This window comes from Choloepus didactylus, chromosome 4, assembly GCF_015220235.1.
Source record: "Choloepus didactylus isolate mChoDid1 chromosome 4, mChoDid1.pri, whole genome shotgun sequence".
Lineage (NCBI taxonomy): Eukaryota > Metazoa > Chordata > Mammalia > Pilosa > Megalonychidae > Choloepus > Choloepus didactylus.
This window is the reverse complement of record NC_051310.1, coordinates 60014835-60036599: the sequence shown is the minus strand read 5'-3', so window position 1 is coordinate 60036599 and position 21765 is coordinate 60014835. Positions and strand designations below refer to the sequence as shown.

Below are 21765 nucleotides of genomic sequence, written 5' to 3'. Positions count from 1 at the left end.
TTCATCTTTTATTTATTTCATTCATTCCATTTGTGTAATAGCAGTTAGCTTTGTTCTGTAAATTGTCTTTTTTTCTGGAGAGTAGGAATTTTATTTCTTTTTAACTGTATATCTAATATGCATCCAATAAACTAAAATACCTGTATAAAAAAAAATATCATATTTAATGCTGACAAGGGTAAGGTAAAACTGGCCAGCACACCAGTAAGGGAGTGTAAATTAGCACCTCTTTTCAATGACAGAAAGCAATCTGGTCATAAGTAGCAAGAACTTAAAATGCCCATATCCTCTGATCCAGTAAATCCATTTCTAGAAATGTAGGCTAAAGAAGAAAGCAGAAATGGGAATAATAATATCCAAACCATAAATATAACAACTATTATAACAATATAAATATCATAGATATAATAATAATGACTGAAAAGTTAGCAGAGAAGTATTGTGAGGTACTAATTAAGAGTACAGACTCTGGATCCAATCATCCTGCGCTGAATCCTAACTCAGCTACTTGCAAGTTATATGATTAGCCAAGTTGCTGAACCTCTCTGGGCCTGATTTTCCCATCCATAAAATACAGTTAACAATAGTACTTACTTCTTAGGATTATTGGAAGGAGTAAATGAAAGAATATGTGTAAATGCTTAGAAGAGTGCCTGGCATATAAAATTAGCTATTATCACCATTATTTTGGTGTTGTGATATTACTAGTCATTTGCGTCTTTATAAAAACTTTTGAGCTTTTTTCCTCTCAAGCATTTGACCTTGAATTGGAGGAGAGAATGGAATAATATTGCTTGGGACCTAGCTTCCCACTGAAATTTTCAGTTCAGTTTTATAATCCTGAAGTAGCTATTTTCAACTTGACCTGACTGTGATCCATTTAGATAATCACCTGATATGACAGCTGTCAGGGATAACCTTTTTTATTTTTGGCAAAAATGAATAAATCAGATAGTTTCTGTAAGGATAGCCACCACAAGTTAACAACCTTTTCTCTGTTAACAAGAGACTGGTTGGGATCGTTAAACAGTACTGAAACACCAAAACAGCCTCCTCCAATATAGCTAGAACACAGCATAGAATTAGGAACACCCAAGATAAACCTGAAAATTATAGGATCACCTCTCACAATAACAAAATATAAGACATCTTTGGAAAATCAATCTTACTGCTAAAGAATTTCTCTTCCAAACAATACAGTTCTGATTCAGCATTTTATTTAGTTGCTACTGTTACTATAACATAAAGTACAATAATAAAACAGCAATATCAGCAGATTTTAGTATCCTATTATTTAGATATAGTTCAAAAGGAATTCATAAAAATAATGTTCAGAAGATAGAGGATTCTGAGAAAGAGAAAAGTGGTATGTCACTTTAAGCAATTTCACCTAGCTGGACTAAAGCTAAGCAGTGATTAAGTATTTTCATATTATTAAGCACACGGGCTTAAGAATAATAAAAGTCATTTCAATCTCACTCTTAAAGCAAAAAGTTTCTCAAAAGGACAAAATAAGCCTAAAATATGTTAACAATTTTACAATTACTATTAACTTAGAGTTAGCAATGATATCTATACCCAAGAGTCAGCACAATTCTTGGAAACCAGCTGTGTAATCAACACTTTGCTTATACCCAGGAACCTCCAAACCCTTCTGCTCAACCAAGAAAGGAGAAAGGGAGTTTCCCCTCACAGAGGCCAGGGAAATGCCCAGCTTCTAGGTTCAGTGGGCAAAACGTTCAATCAAATTAACCTGAGGCAGGTTGTCTCTAATGTCTGAGCCCAGGCACAGTCATTATCCTTTGACTTGTGCTTTCTTTCCTTTTTGGAGTTTTAGGTAAAGAAATAAAAATTAAGTTCTCCTGAGTCTCAGATGGAGAAGAAAAAAATAAAGTCTGCCATAATAAGCATCTGAATCTGTAAGCAAATTCATATATGGAATATTTGATTAAGAAATTATACTTACCGTCACTTTTCCCTGAAAAATAAAACAAAATGTTTATGATTATAAGCTCCTTCCAGATGCACCTTTTCACAAGCTACACTTTCATAAAAATAAGACTTTTTAATAATGGTTCATTTTAGTCCACCAGTTCATCCGCATAAGCAAAATCTGAGTGCAAGACACTAGTGACTGCAACTTTCTCTAATGGTAATATGAATTATGCCCGTTCAACTAAATGGCATCATCTCCAGGAATCTGGATAAAGAACAGTTTCAACTCACATAAGATTTAATATGGGCTGACATGAGAGAAAAATCTTATCCATCATCTGAGAGTACCCTTAAATATCTTAAGGCTTTATGGTTATCTGGCTGGCAGAGCCTTTTCCCCAAATTTATTTATCCTAAAATTATAACATTGTTTCTGTTAAAGGTTTGTGTTATTAATTTCAAACCTCTAGACTGGCATTATAAAATTTAACCTTATTCTGGAATATTTTTAAAAGACTATTTGTAAGATTTAAATTATATACAATGCAGCAGTTTATATGCAGTCTGCTCATATACTGTTGAAAAATGGTCTTCATTTTTCTCTCATATCACTGATTATTAAAGTAATATATGCTCATTGCAAATATGTTTTTTAAAAAGACACAGTGGAAATAAAAAATCACCCATAACTTCCTCTGCCCAAAGATAAACACCATTTACATTTTGATGAATGTACTTTCTGTGTGTATAGTTTTTAGATACGATAGTAACTATGTTTTTATAAAAATATATTAAACATACTATTTTGATGCCTGCTTTTTTTCTCTCAGTGAGGTACTAATCACTTTTGATATAAATGAATACAAATTTATAGCAACATTTTATAAGGGCTGTATTCTACTTTGTGAATATACCATAACTCATTTAACAAGCTCCTTAGTGATAAATATTTAGATTGTTCTCATTGATCTTTAAGGTAAGTAAGAGTTGTTAATTAATTTATCAAGTCATAATTTGAGTTCAAAGTGAAGATCCCCTCTTGTCTACGAATTTGCATTTTATCTGATATTAAATCAATAGCTTCCACTGAGTCATCACATGTGACTCCTTACAAACCCCAAAGCCTTGTTTAGAGATATTCTTTCATTCTTAGTCTAACAAAGCATTTAGAGAAAGAATGCTTTCCAGGAGGAAATTTATATTTATTGATATAGATCAGCATCTCTTCAAATAAGTTTTAAAAATAAAAACCTTACATATTTGCTAAGAGCACATCAAAGATTTCATCACTAAGCACACAATTAAAGAGAATATGGATATATATATTTTTATGGAGAATATCTAAAATTATGCACTGAAATGGCTTATTCAACAAACCATTATAGACCGGCAGGATTTGTGAGTTTCAATTTTGTCTTTTCTGGCACCTAAAGTAGTGCCTAGCACATGTAAATAGTGGATAATCATTTGTTGAATAACACATGATTTTCAGTATTGTAGACAAGACCATTAAACAAGGAGAGCAATTTTCATTGACCATTTGTCCAACAAACTACTTTATCTTATTATGTGCTAGGTTCTATATTAAAAGATAAACAGATATATGCTGCCAATATGTCCAAAGTAGTAGGGTAGATCAATAGATATAAAATAATATTAAAAATTATGTTAGACAGTAGAAAGGACTGGAAAAGAGAAACAAAACATGGCATAAGATTATTTCATGAGACGGGAGAGATTACTTCCACTTAAGAGGATCAGGTAAAGTTTTGTGGAAGATGCAGCATTTGGGCCCAACCTTGAGTGTAACTAGAAAATGAAAAATACTAATGAGATATAAAGACAGGTGAATTTAAAATCAGATTGCCAATATATGCAATAATTTCAAATTTGAAGCAAAAATTTGAAATTTTTGAGGCAAAAGAATTCAGTTATCATTTAAGTGGAAGTTGAGTAAAAGTAGTAAGGAAAAAAATGAATACATATTAGCGTGTCTGCAAAAATACACAGAAGAATAAATGTATATCTCAAGTTTCATGCTATGACTCTCCAATACCATGAACATCTTTATAAAAATAGTCATTACAGAAGGCCAAATTACTTTCAATACCTATTTCTCTACAGAGAGTGAGACATAACTTCTGTGTAAACAGGATTGTGGATTATATAATTATAAATGCTTTTGGCAACCCTTTATCTTACCTTCACCTTCCTTCTAACCAAAGTTCACTGGATGATAAACAATATAACAATGCAAATAAATAACTCACCTCGACCAGAAGCCAATGGATTTAAAGGTCTTTTAATTGTCTGCGGCCTAGAAACAAAAGAATTAAAGTATAAAATATAAATGTTACCAATCATGTTATAATTATTTAAGTAAAAGTAATCTCAGAAAGTTTAATGACTATATCCAGCCAAAATCAAATTGTTTTATTGAGACTAAAATATTTAGTTTTCCCTAACTGCTTTAAGAAAGGGTGGGGGTTATCTGTTTTAGCCGTAACAGCTCCTTGATCTTTTTCCACTGTAAGAAATGCCAGGTCATTTCCTAATTACTTCTTCAAAAAAGGGAGAGAAAAAAAAAACATCTTCTCTCCTACTGTCACTAATATGTTTTTATAAATTATTGCAATAACATATATGTAACATAGACTTTGCCATTTATCCTTTTTAAGTGCATCATTCAGTGGCATTAATTATATTCCCAATGTTATATAATCACCACCACTATTTAAAAAATGTTACACCTCCAAACTGAAACTCTGTGCCCATTAAGAAATGACGCCCCATTCTCCCTTCTCCCCAGCCCCGGGTAACTTCTAATCTACTTTGTGTCTCTATGAATTTGCCTATTCTAGGTATTCCATATAAGTGGAATCATATAATATTTGTCCTTCTGTATCTGGCTTATTTTACTTAGCATGATATTTTCAAAGGTTCATCCATATTGCAGCACGTATCAGAACCTCATTCCTTTTTATGGCTGAATGTTATCCCATGGTATGGTGTGCCAGTTTGAATGTATTGTGTCCCCCAAATGCCATTATCTTTGATGTAGTCTTGTGGGAGAGATGTTTCGGTGCTGATTAGATTTGCTTGAATGTGCCCCACCCAGCTGTGGGTGATGACTCTGATGAGATACTCCCATGGAGGCATGGCCCCACCCATTCAGGGTGGGCCTTGATCAGTGGAGCCATATAAATGAGCTGACTCAAAGAGAAGGAACTCACTGCAGCTGTGAGTGATGTTTTGAAGAGAAGCAAGCTTGCTAGAGAGGAACGTCCTGGGAGAAAGCCATTTTGAAACCACAACTTTGGAGCAGACGCCAGCCACGTGCCTTCCCGGCTAACAGAGGTCTTCCGGATGCCATTGGCCATCCTCCAGTGAAGGTACCCGATTACTGATGTGTTAACTTGGACACTTTATGGTCTTAAGACTGTAACTATGTAGCCAAATAAACCCCCTTTTTATAAAAGCCAATCCATCTCTGGTGTTTTGCATTCCGCAGCATTAGCAAACTAGAACATATGGATATACCACATTTTGTTTATTCATCTGTCAACAGACACTTGGATTATTTCTACCTTTTGACTATTGTAAATAATGCTGCTGTGAACACTGGTGTACATGTCTGTTTGAGTCCCTGTTTTCAGTTCTTTTGGGTGGAATTGCTGGATCATATAGTAATTCTATGTTTAACTTTTTGAGGAACTGCCAAACTGTATTCCACAGCAGCTGCACCATTTTACATTCCCACCAACAATGCACTGGGTCTGAATTTTTCCACATCCTCGCCAACAAGTAACATGTTTTTATGTGTGTGTACAGCACAGGGTACACCCAAATTGAAAGACAAGCAAGCATTAAATACCCAACACAAACATTAAAATAAAAAAGGGAAAAAATAGTGTGGGTAAATTATTTTCCACTTAGGTAATCTTAGGAACATCAATTTGCCTGTGGCCATCAGGTTCATTATGATTTCAATAAAAGGTAGAAAAAAATTTTTAATAGGAAAAAGAGCTAGAAGTTTTATGGAGAGTTAATAAGTCACTAAAGTGCTTTTAAATCCAAAAATAAATGTGCATTAGTATTAGTAAAGTGTAGGAACTGTTTTAATGGCCATAATTTAAAATTTTTAAATTTGCACAACTTGAGACATTTTGGAAAGAAAACATGTAAGCTATATCTCAACATACTCAATACAATTAATTTAGTGCCCCATACATTGTTTATGCTGACAGAAACATTATGGAATATGAATCAGTTATGAAATAACTTTAAAACCCCAATACAAATCTAACAAATGCTTCAGTTGGATTCTTTTAGTTCACATTTAAGAAAAAACAAACCTTTAAAGTAAGCCAGCATAACCAACATTCCTAATAATAGAAAAGGGAAGTTAAGTGAAACACATGGCAGATACAAGTAAAAAAAGACTCCAATGAAAATTACCCATTTCCCAAAAATGGAGAAAGTCTTCAAATCAAAAAAACAAACAAAAACAAAAAAACAGGAGACATTTTATTAGCATAATTGCTGAGCTCCTACGCAATTAAAAAAGTGAGCTCTTGTGCAAAAAAGTTAAATTTATTTTCCCCATATCTGGGAACTCCAAAGATTTTCCCAAAATTACCCCAATCTCTGAGATAGCATAACACACACACAATAGAATTCCAAAATAGAGCCAACAGGCTTGCAAGTGGATAATGTGAAGCATTCTCAGTCACCCAGTGATCAACTTGATTGCTTTCATTGTAGCAATTAAGAGTACAAAGCTGGGCTCTTCCACTTATTGGATCTCTTGACATCGGACAAATCACTTAACCTCTCTAAGTCTCAGTTTCTGGAACTGTAAAACAGTGATGACTACCACCCACACAGGGTTACTGCAAGGTCTAAAGGAGAAAATGTACATAACATCTTAGCAAAATGTCTTGTACACTGTGAGTGCTGAAAAGGGTTAGCTATTCTAATTATTCTCTGAAATTAATTTAACTTTGACTTAAATGCAGGGAAAATAACTATAGCCACAGAAAGCAGAGAACAGAGCACCCAAAAGAGAATTAGGAGTTATAGATTCTAACCTACACCCTTCCAAAGATTCTATGATCTTTGGAAATTAAATAAACTCCTCTGGTTCTAGGATAGCTCGTCAATAAACATGAGATCCTATAATCCACCCAAGGAACATTTTTTGAGTGCCTACAATACTCCCACAAAGATCTAAAATTCTAAGTCTTTCAAAAAAGATATAAATATTTGTTGAAATTCTTTAGTGGAGTTTTTACCAAATCAGAGGGGATCTGGATGAATGAATAGGTGTATTTCTTATCTCAAAATACATCCTTTAACAAAGTGAATTTGATTTGTAATTTTAAATCATTATGATTGTGTTCATTTGTTTATCTTACAGGAATTTGTAAATGAAAATGACATACTTGAAACAGTTTTCTTCATAGATGACATTCCATATCTTCCAAGCATCCGGTCCCTTATAACCTGTGTAGCGCTCTGGATTAAGGAGCAAATCTACATACTCAGCATCAGGGGACTGTATGTCTGTAAAATTAAATGTTTTATTAAATCTTTCTTTTCTTCATTATCTTAAAAACCTAGTATACAAAACTGTATTACATTGGTTCTAAGGCACCACAATTGTAACAAAACATCCAGGATTTTAAAACAACTTTTCAGGAAAAAGAAAGGAAGAAAAGGAGAGAGGAACAAACAACCACATTGAAAGTAAGCACTAGTTACAAAAGCATCCTGCTTTAAGAAATGATTAAAAAAAAAAAAAATGTGAACCTTAGATTTGAAGAAACAGTAGAACTCAATACTCATAAGCTATCTAGACAAGAATATAATACATGTTTTCTTTCCACATTAAGTACAAGCAGTTATAGCATCAGGAGCTAAAGTAAATAAAAAAGTATTAATACCATTCCTATATTTCAAATGAGAGTGCATTTGTTTTTTTGTTTTTTTTTTTACCAAATACTGTTTCTTACACTGGTTTTTACCAAATACTTTCTTCTTAGATGGCCATTAATAGGATTCACTAACAAGCTGTCTCAAATATGTAACCCTAAATATGCAAAAAGTTATATACAAGGTATTTGTGTCAGCATTATTTATAAGAGGGAAAACTGGAAGCAACCTAAATATCCAACAGCTCATAGCAGTTAGGGGTATGGGCTCTGGATCCAGATGCCTGAGTTAGAATCCAGGCCCCACCACTTATTCTCTGCAATCTTGGGCAAGTTATGTAAACTCTCCATGCTTTGGTGTCATTGCGTGTAAAATGGAGGTAATACTCATAGTGTTAACGTGAGACTTAAGTTGATATTTGCAAAGTGCTCATAACAGTAAGAGCAAAATAAATGTTAACTAGAAGTATTAGTATCAGATACATCTTAACAAACCATTTTATAACCAATAAAATTATTAAATACAAAGGGTATTTAACATGAAAAAATGAGCATTAGAGAAAGGTCAATTACAAAGATTTTTATAAATATATACATATACGAAAAATACACAACTGGTGGGATATTGGTTTTCCTTTTTGTTTCTCATACGTTCTAAAGATCTGTAGAATGTTTTATACTTTTGGAACAGAAAAGATGGCCCCTAGTCCTCCTGTTTGCATTGGGGAATTATTTAATATCACAGCAATATGTGTCTCATCTAAAAAAGCTTCACAAGGCGAATCAATGAAAGAAGTGGGCAAAAATGGCCTCAAAGCAAGAAAAGGAGATGACAAAATTCTGAGCACAAAGATGCTCTCAATAGTACCTATTCCTCTTATTAAAAACAAACGAATGAAACAACAACCACAAAAACTTAGTTTGGCTAATGTTTTCTTCCAATTCTCAGTATGTTAGAGGCATAAATTAAGAGAAAAGTTGCTTCTAGAAGCAGCACAATGATAGCATCCAGAAATAACTAAGAGCCCAATACAGAAATAGCTATTAAAATAACTAGAAATATAAATATAAAAACTTTAAAAAATACATTAGCATGAAATCAGTTGTTTATCTCAATTAATACTATGCATTGCCATAGCATAGCAAATTGTAACAAATTCATAAAAAATTACCCTGATTTTTAAAATACTTAAATATGCTCAGTAGCTAGCACTTTGTTTAAGACAGAAAACTAACCATGAAAAATGATTAAAATGTTTAATACTCTGGCTAATTAAAGAGATAAACACTAGCTGCCTCATAATTTTACTTATGGCAAACACTTCATCTCTCCCCAACTTTATAAAAAATAAATGTTATTTAGCCTAACATGGACACAATAATTGTAATAGTCCCTAGATTGTAAGCTCTTACAGCAGTTAACTCTATCCCTGAATTGTAAGGCCTATCTCTAAACTTTGAGATGCTGATCCCCTAGCGTATAACCTGATTGGTCTCTGGAACAATGCATATCTCTGAGACACCTGAAATTCAGAGCTAGAGCTCAGCAGATATGAATGTCAGTATCAGTGCATACAGCTACTGTCAAAAAAAAAAAAAAGCTGAAAAAGAGCCCAGACTTCAATTAGTGATATGAATGAAGCAGGTCTGGTTAAGACCAGGGCAAGCCAGGCCAAAGGATAAAGGTTGAAACTGACTGTGTTTTAAAACTTCAACTTCCATGTGAGACCAAGGGAAGAGATGTTTATTTGGTACAGGATCTATATTTTCTAAACAATTTAACTTGTACAGTGTGTTCAAATACCTTAATTACATAGAACTTTGACTAGGAAGTGAGACCTGGTAGGTTTGTATAGGTTAATGTGAAATAGTGACACATCCCAGAGTAATTTGGGCAGATAATAAAAAATATATTTACAGCCTCCCCCTCCCCAGCCCCGAGGATCTGGGGGAAGGTACGGATGTGTTGGACATCCTCACCTGGACTGGTGTTGATGTTGTCGCAAACATTGGGACTGGCGGTTTGATGTGCTGAGCCCTCGAGCATGGGACTTGCCCTTATGAAGCTCATTACCACAAAGGAGAGTCTAAAGTTGTATGTAATGGTGCCTAAGAGTCTCCCCCTGAGTACCTCTTTGTTGCTCAGATGTGGCCCTCTCTCTCTCTAATTGAGCCATCTCGACAGGTGAACTCGCTGCCCTCCCCCCTACATAGGACCCGACTCCCAGGGGTGTAAATCTCCCTGGCAACGCAGAGTATGACTCCCGGGGATGAATGTGGACCCGGCATCATGAGACTGAGAGTATCTTCTTGACCAAAAGGGGGATGCAAAATGAGACGAAATAGTTTCAGTGGCTGAGAGATTCCAAATGGAGTCGAGAGGTCACTCTGGTGGACATTCTTATGCACTATATAGATAACACCTCTTAGGCTTTTATGTATTGGAATAGCTAGAAGTAAATACCTGAAACTACCAAACTCCAACCCAGCAGTCTGGACTCCTGAAGACAATTATATAATAATGTAGATTACAAGGGGTGACAGTGTGATTGTGAAGACCTTGTGGATCACACCCCCTTTATCTAGTGTATGGATGAGTGGAGGAATGGGGATAAAAACTAAAGGACAAATGGGGTGGGATGGGGGGATGATTTGGGTGTTCTTTTTTCACTTTTATTTTCTATTCTTGTTCTGGTTCTTTCTGATGTAAGGAAAATGTTCAGAGAGAGATTGTGGTGATGAATGCATAACTATGTTATCATACTGTGGACAGTGGATTGTATATCATGGATGATTGTATGGTGTGTGAATGTATTTCAATAAAACTGAATTAAAAAAAAATAAAAATAAATGTTATTATAAGTCTATATTTTGCCACATGACAAAACCTCGGATTTCTAACTGTGATTTATAAAATACCCTCTGTACTCCACCTGCCATTTACAAACATTTTTTATTCCTTATAAAGCTGTCTTTTTTTTTTTTTTTTTTTTAACATTCCTCCTCCTTTAACAGAAGAAACAAATACAAATGGACTGAAGGTAAGAGAACTCCACCATATAAGAAGTGAATTACTGATTTTAAGTGTATGGTGCACAAATTCAACCACATAAACTCCAAAGGATACTTTGTTAAGAGAAGAGAAAGTGTTACCATTATTTTCTTTAACCTTGCTTAAAAAATTGCTGAATGTTATAAATTTAATTTCAGCTCATATAATAATGTTTAAGGCCAAAGAATCCTTGTGGAAAAGATGGCAAAATAAGAGAGTGGGAGGAGAATTTTATCCCCTTGCTTTACTAGTCAAAATCTTGGTATAGGTCAGCAGTCCCTTATCTACCACCCTGGGGCCAAGTGTGTCTTGGAATTAAGAACATTTCAGATTTTAAAAAGATAATACAGTGTATACAGCATATATTGAATATTATCCCAGTGGGGCCTAGGGCAGTACCCCTTAATCAAAAACAAATATTTCTGCAGTGAAACATATGAATATTCACACTAAATAAGTCTGTGCTAAACTTAGGGGGAAAGTCTAGTTTTCAGAGTTTTCAGATTTTAGAAATAGGAATAAGGGATTAAAGCTATATATTTGCCATAACATGGTCATGTTTCTTATTAAGAAAAGCATATGCTTTTTTTCCCAAAAAGGCAGGCACAAAATTAAAAATAATTACTTTCCTTTTTTTTCCTCTATTTTGAGGATTGCAGACTTTATCTTTTGCTTATAATTAGTATGATCTGTATCATTCATTCTTTGCACTGATTCTTTAAAGATCATTCATCTAGAATATTCTAAAAGGGCCATAAAAGGATACCAAAACTCAATTCGATTTGGTTTGATTTTGTTTAACCAATTAAGAGACTAACAACAATTCAACTAAGAAAAATGAAGAATGGAAGAACCCGTAAGTCTTGATCAAAGATTTTCTATTGGGTTCTAAGGCTCCTAGATTTCAACAGCACCAGAACTCTAGTCTAACTTTAGATGTCACAGACACATCTCATGATCCAATATTCTCTTCTCCAAAGCAACACACACCAACATTAAGGAAAATGTATAACAAACTAAAACCAACATAACAGAAACAAGATTTTGTAATCCCTACGTTTTAACTACTTATAAAAAATACTTGTGAGGCGGGGCAAGATGGCAGACTGGTGAGCTGTATGTTTTAGTTACTCCTCCAGGAAAGTAGGTAAAAAGCCAGGAACTGCGTGGACTGGACACCACAGAGCAATCTGACTTTGGGCATACTTCATACAACACTCATGAAAACGTGGAACTGCTGAGATCAGCGAAATCTGTAAGTTTTTGCGGCCAGGGGACCCGCGCCCCTCCCTGCCAGGCTCAGTCCCGGGGGAGGAGGGGCTGTCAGCTCCGGGAAGGAGAAGGGAGAATTGCAGTGGCTGCTCTTATCGGAAACTCATTCTACTGATTCAAACTCCAACCATAGATAGACTGAGACCAGACACCAGAGACTCTGAGAGCAGCCAGCCCAGCAGAGAGGAGACAGGCATAGAAAAAAAACAACACGAAAAACTCCAAAATAAAAGCAGAGGATTTTTGGAGTTCTGGTGAACACAGAAAGGGGAAGGGCGGAGATCAGGCCTTGAGGCGCATATGCAAATCCTGAAGCAAGGCTGATCTCTCTGCCCTGTGCACCTTTCCTTAATGGCCCTGGTTGCTTTGTCTATTAGCATTTCAATAACCCATTAGATCTCTGAGGAGGGCCTTTTTTTTTTTTTTTTTTTTTTTTTTTTAAATCCTTTTTGCTTTTTCTAAAACAATTACTCTAAGAAGCTCAATACAGAAAGCTTCAAAGAATTGAAATTTGGGCACGTCAAGTCAAGAGCAGAACTAAGAGAGCTCTGAGACAAAAGGCAATAATCCAGTGGCTGAGAAAATTCACTAAACAACACAACTTCCCAAGAAAAGGGGGGTGTCCGCTCACAGCCACCATCCTGGTGGACAGGAAACACTCCTGCCCATCGCCAGCCCCATAGCCCAGAGCTGCCCCAGACAACCCAGTGTGACGGAAGTGCTTCAAATAACAGGCACACACCACAAAACTGGGCGTGGACATTAGCCTTCCCTGCAACCTCAGCTGAATGTCCCAGAGCTGGGAAGGGGGAGCAGTGTGAATTAACAGAGCCCCATTCAGCCATCATTTGAGCAGACTGGGAGCCTCCCAACACAGCCCAGCAGCCCAGAACTGCCCTGGGGGGACGGCACTCACCTGTGACATAGCACAGTCATCCCTCAACAGAGGACCCGGGGTGCACAGCCTGGAAGAGGGGCCCACTTGCAAGTCTCAGGAGCCATACGCCAATACCAAAGACTTGTGGGTCAGTGGCAGAGACAAACTGTGGCAGGACTGAACTGAAGGATTAGACTATTGCAGTAGCTTTAAAACTCTAGGATCATCAGGGAGATTTGATTGTTAGGGCCACCCCCCCTCCCCGACTGCCCAGAAACACGCCCCACATACAGGGCAGGCAACACCAACTACACACGCAAGCTTGGTACACCAATTGGGCCCCACAAGACTCACTCCCCCACTCACCAAAAAGGCTAAGCAGGGGAGATCTGGCTTGTGGAGAACAGGTGGCTCGTGGACGCCACCTGCTGGTTAGTTAGAGAAAGTGTACTCCACGAAGCTGTAGATCTGATAAATTAGAGATAAGGACTTCAACTGGTCTACAAACCCTAAAAGAACCCTATCAAGTTCAGCAAATGCCACGAGGCCAAAAACAACAGAAAATTATAAAGCATATGAAAAAACCAGACGATATGGATAACCCAAGCCCAAGCACCCAAATCAAAAGACCAGAAGAGACACACCACCTAGAGCAACTACTCAAAGAACTAAAGATAACAATGAGACCCTAGTACGGGATATGAAGGAAATCAAGAAGACCCTAGAAGAGCATAAAGAAGACATTGCAAGACTAAATAAAAAAATGGATGATCTTATGGAAATTAAAGAAACTGTTGACCAAATTAAAAATATTCTGGACACTCATAGTACAAGACTAGAGGAAGTTGAACAACGAATCAGTGACCTGGAAGATGACAGAATGGAAAATGAAAGCATAAAAGAAAGAATGGGGAAAAAAACTGAAAAACTCGAAATGGACCTCAGGGATATGATAGATAATATGAAACGTCCGAATATAAGACTCATTGGTGTCCCAGAAGGGGAAGAAAAGGGTAAAGGTCTAGGAAGAGTATTCAAAGAAATTGTTGGGGAAAACTTCCCAAATCTTCTAAACAACATAAATACACAAATCATAAAGGCTCAGCGAACTCCAAATAGAATAAATCCAAAAAAACCCACTCCGAGACATATACTGATCACACTGTCAAACATAGAAGAGAAGGAGCAAGTTCTGAAAGCAGCAAGAGAAAAGCAATTCACCACATACAAAGGAAACAGCATAAGACTAAGTAGTGACTACTCAGCAGCCACCATGGAGGCGAGAAGGCAGTGGCACGATATATTTAAAATTCTGAGTGAGAGGAATTTCCGGCCAAGAATACTTTATCCAGCAAAGCTCTCCTTCAAATTTGAGGGAGAGCTTAAATTTTTCACAGACAAACAAATGCTGAGAGAATTTGCTAACAAGAGACCTGCCCTACTGGAGATACTAAAGGGAGCCCTACAGACAGAGAAACAAAGACAGGACAGAGAGACTTGGAGAAAGGTTCAGTACTAAAGAGATTCGGTATGGGTACAATAAAGGATATTAATAGAGAGAGGGAAAAATATGGCAAACATAATCCAAAGGATAAGATGGCCGATTCAAGAAATGCCTTCACGGTTTTAACGTTGAATGTAAATGGATTAAACTCCCCAATTAAAAGATATAGATTCGCAGAATGGATCAAAAAAAATGAACCATCAATATGTTGCATACAAGAGACTCATCTTAGACACAGGGACACAAAGAAACTGAAAGTGAAAGGATGGAAAAAAATATTTCATGCAAGCTACAGCCAAAAGAAAGCAGGTGTAGCAATATTAATCTCAGATAAAATAGACTTCAAATGCAGGGATGTTTTGAGAGACAAAGAAGGCCACTACATACTAATAAAAGGGGCAATTCAGCAAGAAGAAATAACAATCGTGAATGTCTATGCACCCAATCAAGGTGCCACAAAATACATGAGAGAAACACTGGCAAAACTAAAGGAAGCAATTGATGTTTCCACAATAATTGTGGGAGACTTCAACACATCACTCTCTCCTATAGATAGATCAACCAGACAGAAGACCAATAAGGAAATTGAAAACCTAAACAATCTGATAAATGAATTAGATTTAACAGACATCTACAGGACATTACATCCCAAATCACCAGGATACACATACTTTTCTAGTGCTCACGGAACTTTCTCCAGAATAGATCATATGCTGGGACATAAAACAAGCCTCAATAAATTTAAAAAGATTGAAATTATTCAAAGCACATTCTCTGACCACAATGGAATACAATTAGAAGTCAATAACCATCAGAGACTTAGAAAATTCACAAATACCTGGAGGTTAAACAACACACTCCTAAACAATCAGTGGGTTAAAGAAGAAATAGCAAGAGAAATTGCTAAATATATAGAGACGAATGAAAATGAGAACACAACATACCAAAACCTATGGGACGCAGCAAAAGCAGTGCTAAGGGGGAAATTTATAGCACTAAACGCATATATTAAAAAGGAAGAAAGAGCCAAAATCAAAGAACTAATGGATCAACTGAAGAAGCTAGAAAATGAACAACAAACCAATCCTAAACCAAGTACAAGAAAAGAAATAACAAGGATTAAAGCAGAAATAAATGACATAGAGAACAAAAAAACAATAGAGAGGATAAATATCACCAAAAGTTGGTTCTTTGAGAAGATCAACAAGATTGACAAGCCCCTAGCTAGACTGACAAAATCAAAAAGAGAGAAGACCCATATAAACAAAATAATGAATGAAAAAGGTGACATAACTGCAGATCCTGAAGAAATTAAAAAAATTATAAGAGGATATTATGAACAACTGTATGGCAACAAACTGGATAATGTAGAAGAAATGGACAATTTCCTGGAAACATATGAACAACCTAGACTAACCAGAGAAGAAATAGAAGACCTCAACCAACCCATCACAAGCAAAGAGATCCAATCAGTCATCAAAAATCTTCCCACAAATAAATGCCCAGGGCCAGATGGCTTCACAGGGGAATTCTACCAAACTTTCCAGAAAGAACTGACACCAATCTTACTCAAACTCTTTCAAAACACTGAAAAAAATGGAACACTACCTAACTCATTTTATGAAGCTAACATCAATCTAATACCAAAACCAGGCAAAGATGCTACAAAAAAGGAAAACTACCAGCCAATCTCCCTAATGAATATAGATGCAAAAATCCTCAACAAAATACTTGCAAATCGAATCCAAAGACACATTAAAAAAATCATACACCATGACCAAGTGGGGTTCATTCCAGGCATGCAAGGATGGTTCAACATAAGAAAAACAATCAATGTATTACAACACATTAAAAACTCGAAAGGGAAAAATCAACTGATCATCTCAATAGATGCTGAAAAAGCATTTGACAAAATCCAACATCCCTTTTTGATAAAAACACTTCAAAAGGTAGGAATTGAAGGAAACTTCCTCAACATGATAAAGAGCATATATGAAAAACCCACAGCCAGCATAGTACTCAATGGTGAGAGACTGAAAGCCTTCCCTCTAAGATCAGGAACAAGACAAGGATGCCCGCTGTCACCACTGTTATTCAACATTGTGCTGGAAGTGCTAGCCAGGGCAATCTGGCAAGACAAAGAAATAAAAGGCATCCAAATTGGAAAAGAAGAAGTAAAACTGTCATTGTTTGCAGATGATATGATCTTATATCTAGAAAACCCTGAGAAATCAACGATATACCTACTAGAGCTAATAAACAAATTTAGCAAAGTAGCGGGATACAAGATTAATGCACATAAGTCAGTAATGTTTCTATATGCTAGAAATGAACAAACTGAAGAGACACTCAAGAAAAAGATACCATTTTCAATAGCAACTAAAAAAATCAAGTACCTAGGAATAAACTTAACCAAAGATGTAAAAGACCTATACAAAGAAAACTACCTAACTCTACTAAAAGAAATAGAAGGGGACCTTAAAAGATGGAAAAATATTCCATGTTCATGGATAGGAAGGCTAAATGTCATTAAGATGTCAATTCTACCCAAACTCATCTACAGATTCAATGCAATCCCAATCAAAATTCCAACAACCTACTTTGCAGACTTGGAAAAGCTAGTTATCAAATTTATTTGGAAAGGGAAGATGCCTCGAATTGCTAAAGACACTCTAAAAAAGAAAAACGAAGTGGGAGGACTTACACTCCCTGACTTTAAAGCTTATTATAAAGCCACAGTTGCCAAAACAGCATGGTACTGGCACAAAGATAAACATATAGATCAATGGAATCGAATTGAGAATTCAGAGATAGACCCTCAGATCTATGGCCGACTGATCTTTGATAAGGCCCCCAAAGTCACCGAACTGAGCCATAATGGTCTTTTCAACAAATGGGGCTGGGAGAGTTGGATATCCATATCCAAAAGAATGAAAGAGGACCCCTACCTCACCCCCTACACAAAAATTAACTCAAAATGGACCAAAGATCTCAATATAAAAGAAAGTACCATAAAACTCCTAGAAGATAATGTAGGAAAACATCTTCAAGACCTTGTATTAGGAGGCCACTTCCTAGACTTTACACCCAAAGCACAAGCAACAAAAGAGAAAATAGATAAATGGGAACTCCTCAAGCTTAGAAGTTTCTGCACCTCAAAGGAATTTCTCAAAAAGGTAAAGAGGCAGCCAACTCAATGGGAAAAAATTTTTGGAAACCATGTATCTGACAAAAGACTGATATCTTGCATATACAAAGAAATCCTACAACTCAATGACAATAGTACAGACAGCCCAATTATAAAATGGGCAAAAGATATGAAAAGACAGTTCTCTGAAGAGGAAATACAAATGGCCAAGAAACACATGAAAAAATGTTCAGCTTCACTAGCTATTAGAGAGATGCAAATTAAGACCACAATGAGATACCATCTAACACCGGTTAGAATGGCTGCCATTAAACAAACAGGAAACTACAAATGCTGGAGGGGATGTGGAGAAATTGGAACTCTTATTCATTGTTGGTGGGACTGTATAATGGTTCAGCCACTCTGGAAGTCAGTCTGGCAGTTCCTTAGAAAACTAGATATAGAGCTACCATTCGATCCAGCGATTGCACTTCTCGGTATATAGCCGGAAGATCGGAAAGCAGTGACACGAACAGATATCTGCACGCCAATGTTCATAGCAGCATTATTCACAATTGCCAAGAGATGGAAACAACCCAAATGTCCTTCAACAGATGAGTGGATAAATAAAATGTGGTATATACACACGATGGAATACTACGCGGCAGTAAGAAGGAACGATCTCGTGAAACATATGACAACATGGATGAACCTTGAAGACATAATGCTGAGCGAAATAAGCCAGGCACAAAAAGAGAAATATTATATGCTACCACTAATGTGAACTTTGAAAAATGTAAAACAAATGGTTTATAATGTAGAATGTAGGGGAACTAGCAGTAGAGAGCAATTAAGGAAGGGGGAACAATAATCCAAGAAGAACAGATAAGCTATTTAACGTTCTGGGGATGCCCAGAAATGACTATGGTCTGTTAATTTCTGATGGATGTAGTAGGAACAAGTTCACTGAAATGTTGCTATATTATGTAACTTTCTTGGGGTAAAGTAGGAACATGTTGGAAGTTAAGCAGTTATCTTAGGTTAGTTGTCTTTTTCTTACTCCCTTGCTATGGTCTCTTTGAAATGTTCTTTTATTGTATGTTTGTTTTCTTTTAACTTTTTTTTTCATACAGTTGATTTGAAAAAAGAAGGGAAAGTTAAAAAAAAGAAAAAAGACAAACAAGGGAAAAAAAAAAAAAAAGATGTAGTGCCCCCTTGAGGAGCCTGTGGAGAATGCAGGGGTATTCGCCTACCCCACCTCCATGGTTGCTAACATGACCACAGACATAGGGGACTGGTGGTTTGATGGGTTGAGCCCTCTACCATAAGTTTTACCCTTGGGAAGACGGTTGCTGCAAAGGAGAGGCTAGGCCTCCCTGTATTTGTGCCTAAGAGTCTCCTCCTGAATGCCTCTTTGTTGCTCAGATGTGGCCCTCTCTCTCTGGCTAAGCCAACTTGAAAGGTGAAATCACTGCCCTCCCCCCTACGTGGGATCAGACACCCAGGGAAGTGAATCTCCCTGGCAACGTGGAATATGACTCCCGGGGAGGAATGTAGACCCGGCATCGTGGGATGGAGAACATCTTCTTGACCAAAAGGGGGATGTGAAAGGAAATGAAATAAGCTTCAGTGGCAGAGAGATTCCAAAACGAGCTGAGAGATCACTCTGGTGGGCACTCTTACGCACACTTTAGACAACCTTTTTTAGGTTCTAAAGAATTGGGGTAGCTGGTGGTGGATACCTGAAACTATTAAACTACAACCCAGAACCCATGAATCTCGAAGACAGTTGTATAAAAATGTAGCTTATGAGGGGTGACAGTGGGATTGGGAATGCCATAAGGACCAAACTCCACTTTGTCTAGTTTATGGATGGATGTGTAGAAAAGTAGGGGAAGCAAACAAACAGACAAAGGTACCTAGTGTTCTTTTTTACTTCAATTGCTCTTTTTCACTCTAATTATTATTCTTGTTATTTTTGTGTGTGTGCTAATGAAGGTGTCAGGGATTGATTTAGGTGATGAATGTACAACTATGTAATGGTACTGTAAACAATCGAAAGTACAATTTGTTTTGTATGACTGCGTGGTATGTGAATATATCTCAATAAAATGATTAAAAAAAAAAAAAACTGAGAAAAAAAAAAAAAAAATACTTGTATATATTACAAAAACTAAACCACTACATATACACGGAACCGCAAAACTTAAAAGACGGATTTTTTTTGGAAACTGGGTTGTATAAAATATTCTCTAAAATTTCCAAAATGGGGCTATATAAACTTTTTTCCAAAACTAAGCTATTTTTAAAAATATAAATATAAATTGCATATATTTATTTAAAAGTGTTTAAGTAACTTTAGAAGAAATTATTTTTTAAAATAACTTTAAAATAATTATTTTTTTCTTAGGTATAATTTTAAACATAATGAACACTATAAAAAGGTTATACCATCAGCTTCACAGAAGTTGTCTGATGAGTCATCATGCTTAGTCCACTGAAGAACAGCCTTCTGCGTTTCCTCACTTCAAACAAAGAAATAAGTAAGGTTATTTTTTTAAGTTAACATTTGACATGAAAGAAACATAAAATACTGCTGAAACTCAACCTCAGAGATTCATCCACAGCTCCAAGCTGTTCAGCTTGTTTACATTCTTCCATGAGATTATTGGCTTCTTCGGAATACTAAAATAAAGAGGAATGAAAATAGACTATAACAATGCATTTTTTAAACTTTTAAAAAGAATTTTAGAATTTATTTGAGGTTCTTTCTATATGTGGCACAATCACCTTGGCTTCAAAACTTTAAAAAATTAAGCCCTCACATTCCTTCAGAAACTAAAAAAAAAACAAGGTTTTGGTTGTTTTTGTTGAAGAAAACAATTTACTTTCTAGTATGTTCGCAAAATAAAGAAAAGATTATAGTTCTGATAAGTCATTTCCAAAATGTCCACTAAGAAAACCATCCTTATATAAAGAAGTCACTAGGCAAGGAATCCAGAGCATTATCCCACTTTTCTATAAATTGTCCTCATTTTGTTTTCCACTTTGTGAGCAGGCAGAGGAGAAGCAAGTGTGGCTCATGAGATTTCAGAACATACCAGTCATTACCACCATGCAGTAGAAAGACAAAAATGGAAGCAGGAGGTCAAATTCAAATTTGACAGATATTTACTGAGTGTCAATTACAACCTTGTTGTTAGAATAACCATACACCGGGACACTTTTGAGGATAAAAGGCAGCACTAAAATGTTTTTGAAATTTTGTATTATATTGGTCAACCTACAAGACAGTTCAATTCAAAAACCATTCTCAAAAATTCTTTCATATATAATTAAGGAATAAGGAGTAAAAGGACATAATGTACTCAACCTACTCTCAAATGGCAATATATAGAGAGAGAAAGCATGATGAAGCAAATATGGCAAAATTTTAAAGATCAGTGAATATCCATAAAGTATAGGCAAAAGATCTTTATACTAATTTTGCAGCTTTTCTATAAGTGGGAAAATATTTCAAAATCAAAAGTTTTAAAATTATATACCCAAAAATCAATAAAATTTTTTCAAAATTTATGTATATAAAAACAAAATTTTAAAAACCATGTAATTATGATTTCCTGGTTATTAAGAATAAATTAAACAGATTGGAAGATATTGATACTGTTAAGATATAAATACTATCCAAAGCAATTTATAGATTCATGGAATCACAATCAAAATTCAAAAGCCTTCTTTGCAGAAATGGAAAAGCCAATCATCATATTCATATGGACTGCCAAAACCATCTTTGCTTACAAGATTTGTTTCAATAATTGCAACCTGCTAAAAGTTTCAAAAGCTGAAGTTTGTTTAGCTTTTTTCTTTAGACCCTCCAATCATCAGTACTTTGAATAAAGATTCTCCACTGATTTTGAACAAATTGCAAGCAATATCTAACTACCAATTCAATGAAAATAAAGTGAGTAAACAAATGTGGTAAATGACACCACAAGGATACAATCGGCTAAGTACAAAGCATGGGAAAATCTTAGGATAATCACCCATTTTCTTCAACAAATAAAT

The 21765-nt window shown here is 35.8% G+C and overlaps 1 protein-coding gene across 2 annotated transcripts in view; it reads right to left on the bottom strand.

The window, feature by feature from the left end:
- ERO1A (endoplasmic reticulum oxidoreductase 1 alpha) overlaps nt 1-21765 on the bottom strand; it is a 48514-nt gene that overhangs the window by 13943 nt on the left and 12806 nt on the right. For both annotated transcript variants that reach the window (XM_037832703.1, XM_037832704.1), the window contains exons 5-9: nt 20309-20385; nt 20152-20225; nt 7380-7500; nt 4206-4252; nt 1967-1978 (exon numbers count right to left, since the gene is read on the bottom strand). In XM_037832703.1, the coding sequence (XP_037688631.1) occupies nt 1967-1978; nt 4206-4252; nt 7380-7500; nt 20152-20225; nt 20309-20385 (331 nt within the window). The remainder of the gene's footprint in view (nt 1-1966; nt 1979-4205; nt 4253-7379; nt 7501-20151; nt 20226-20308; nt 20386-21765) is intronic.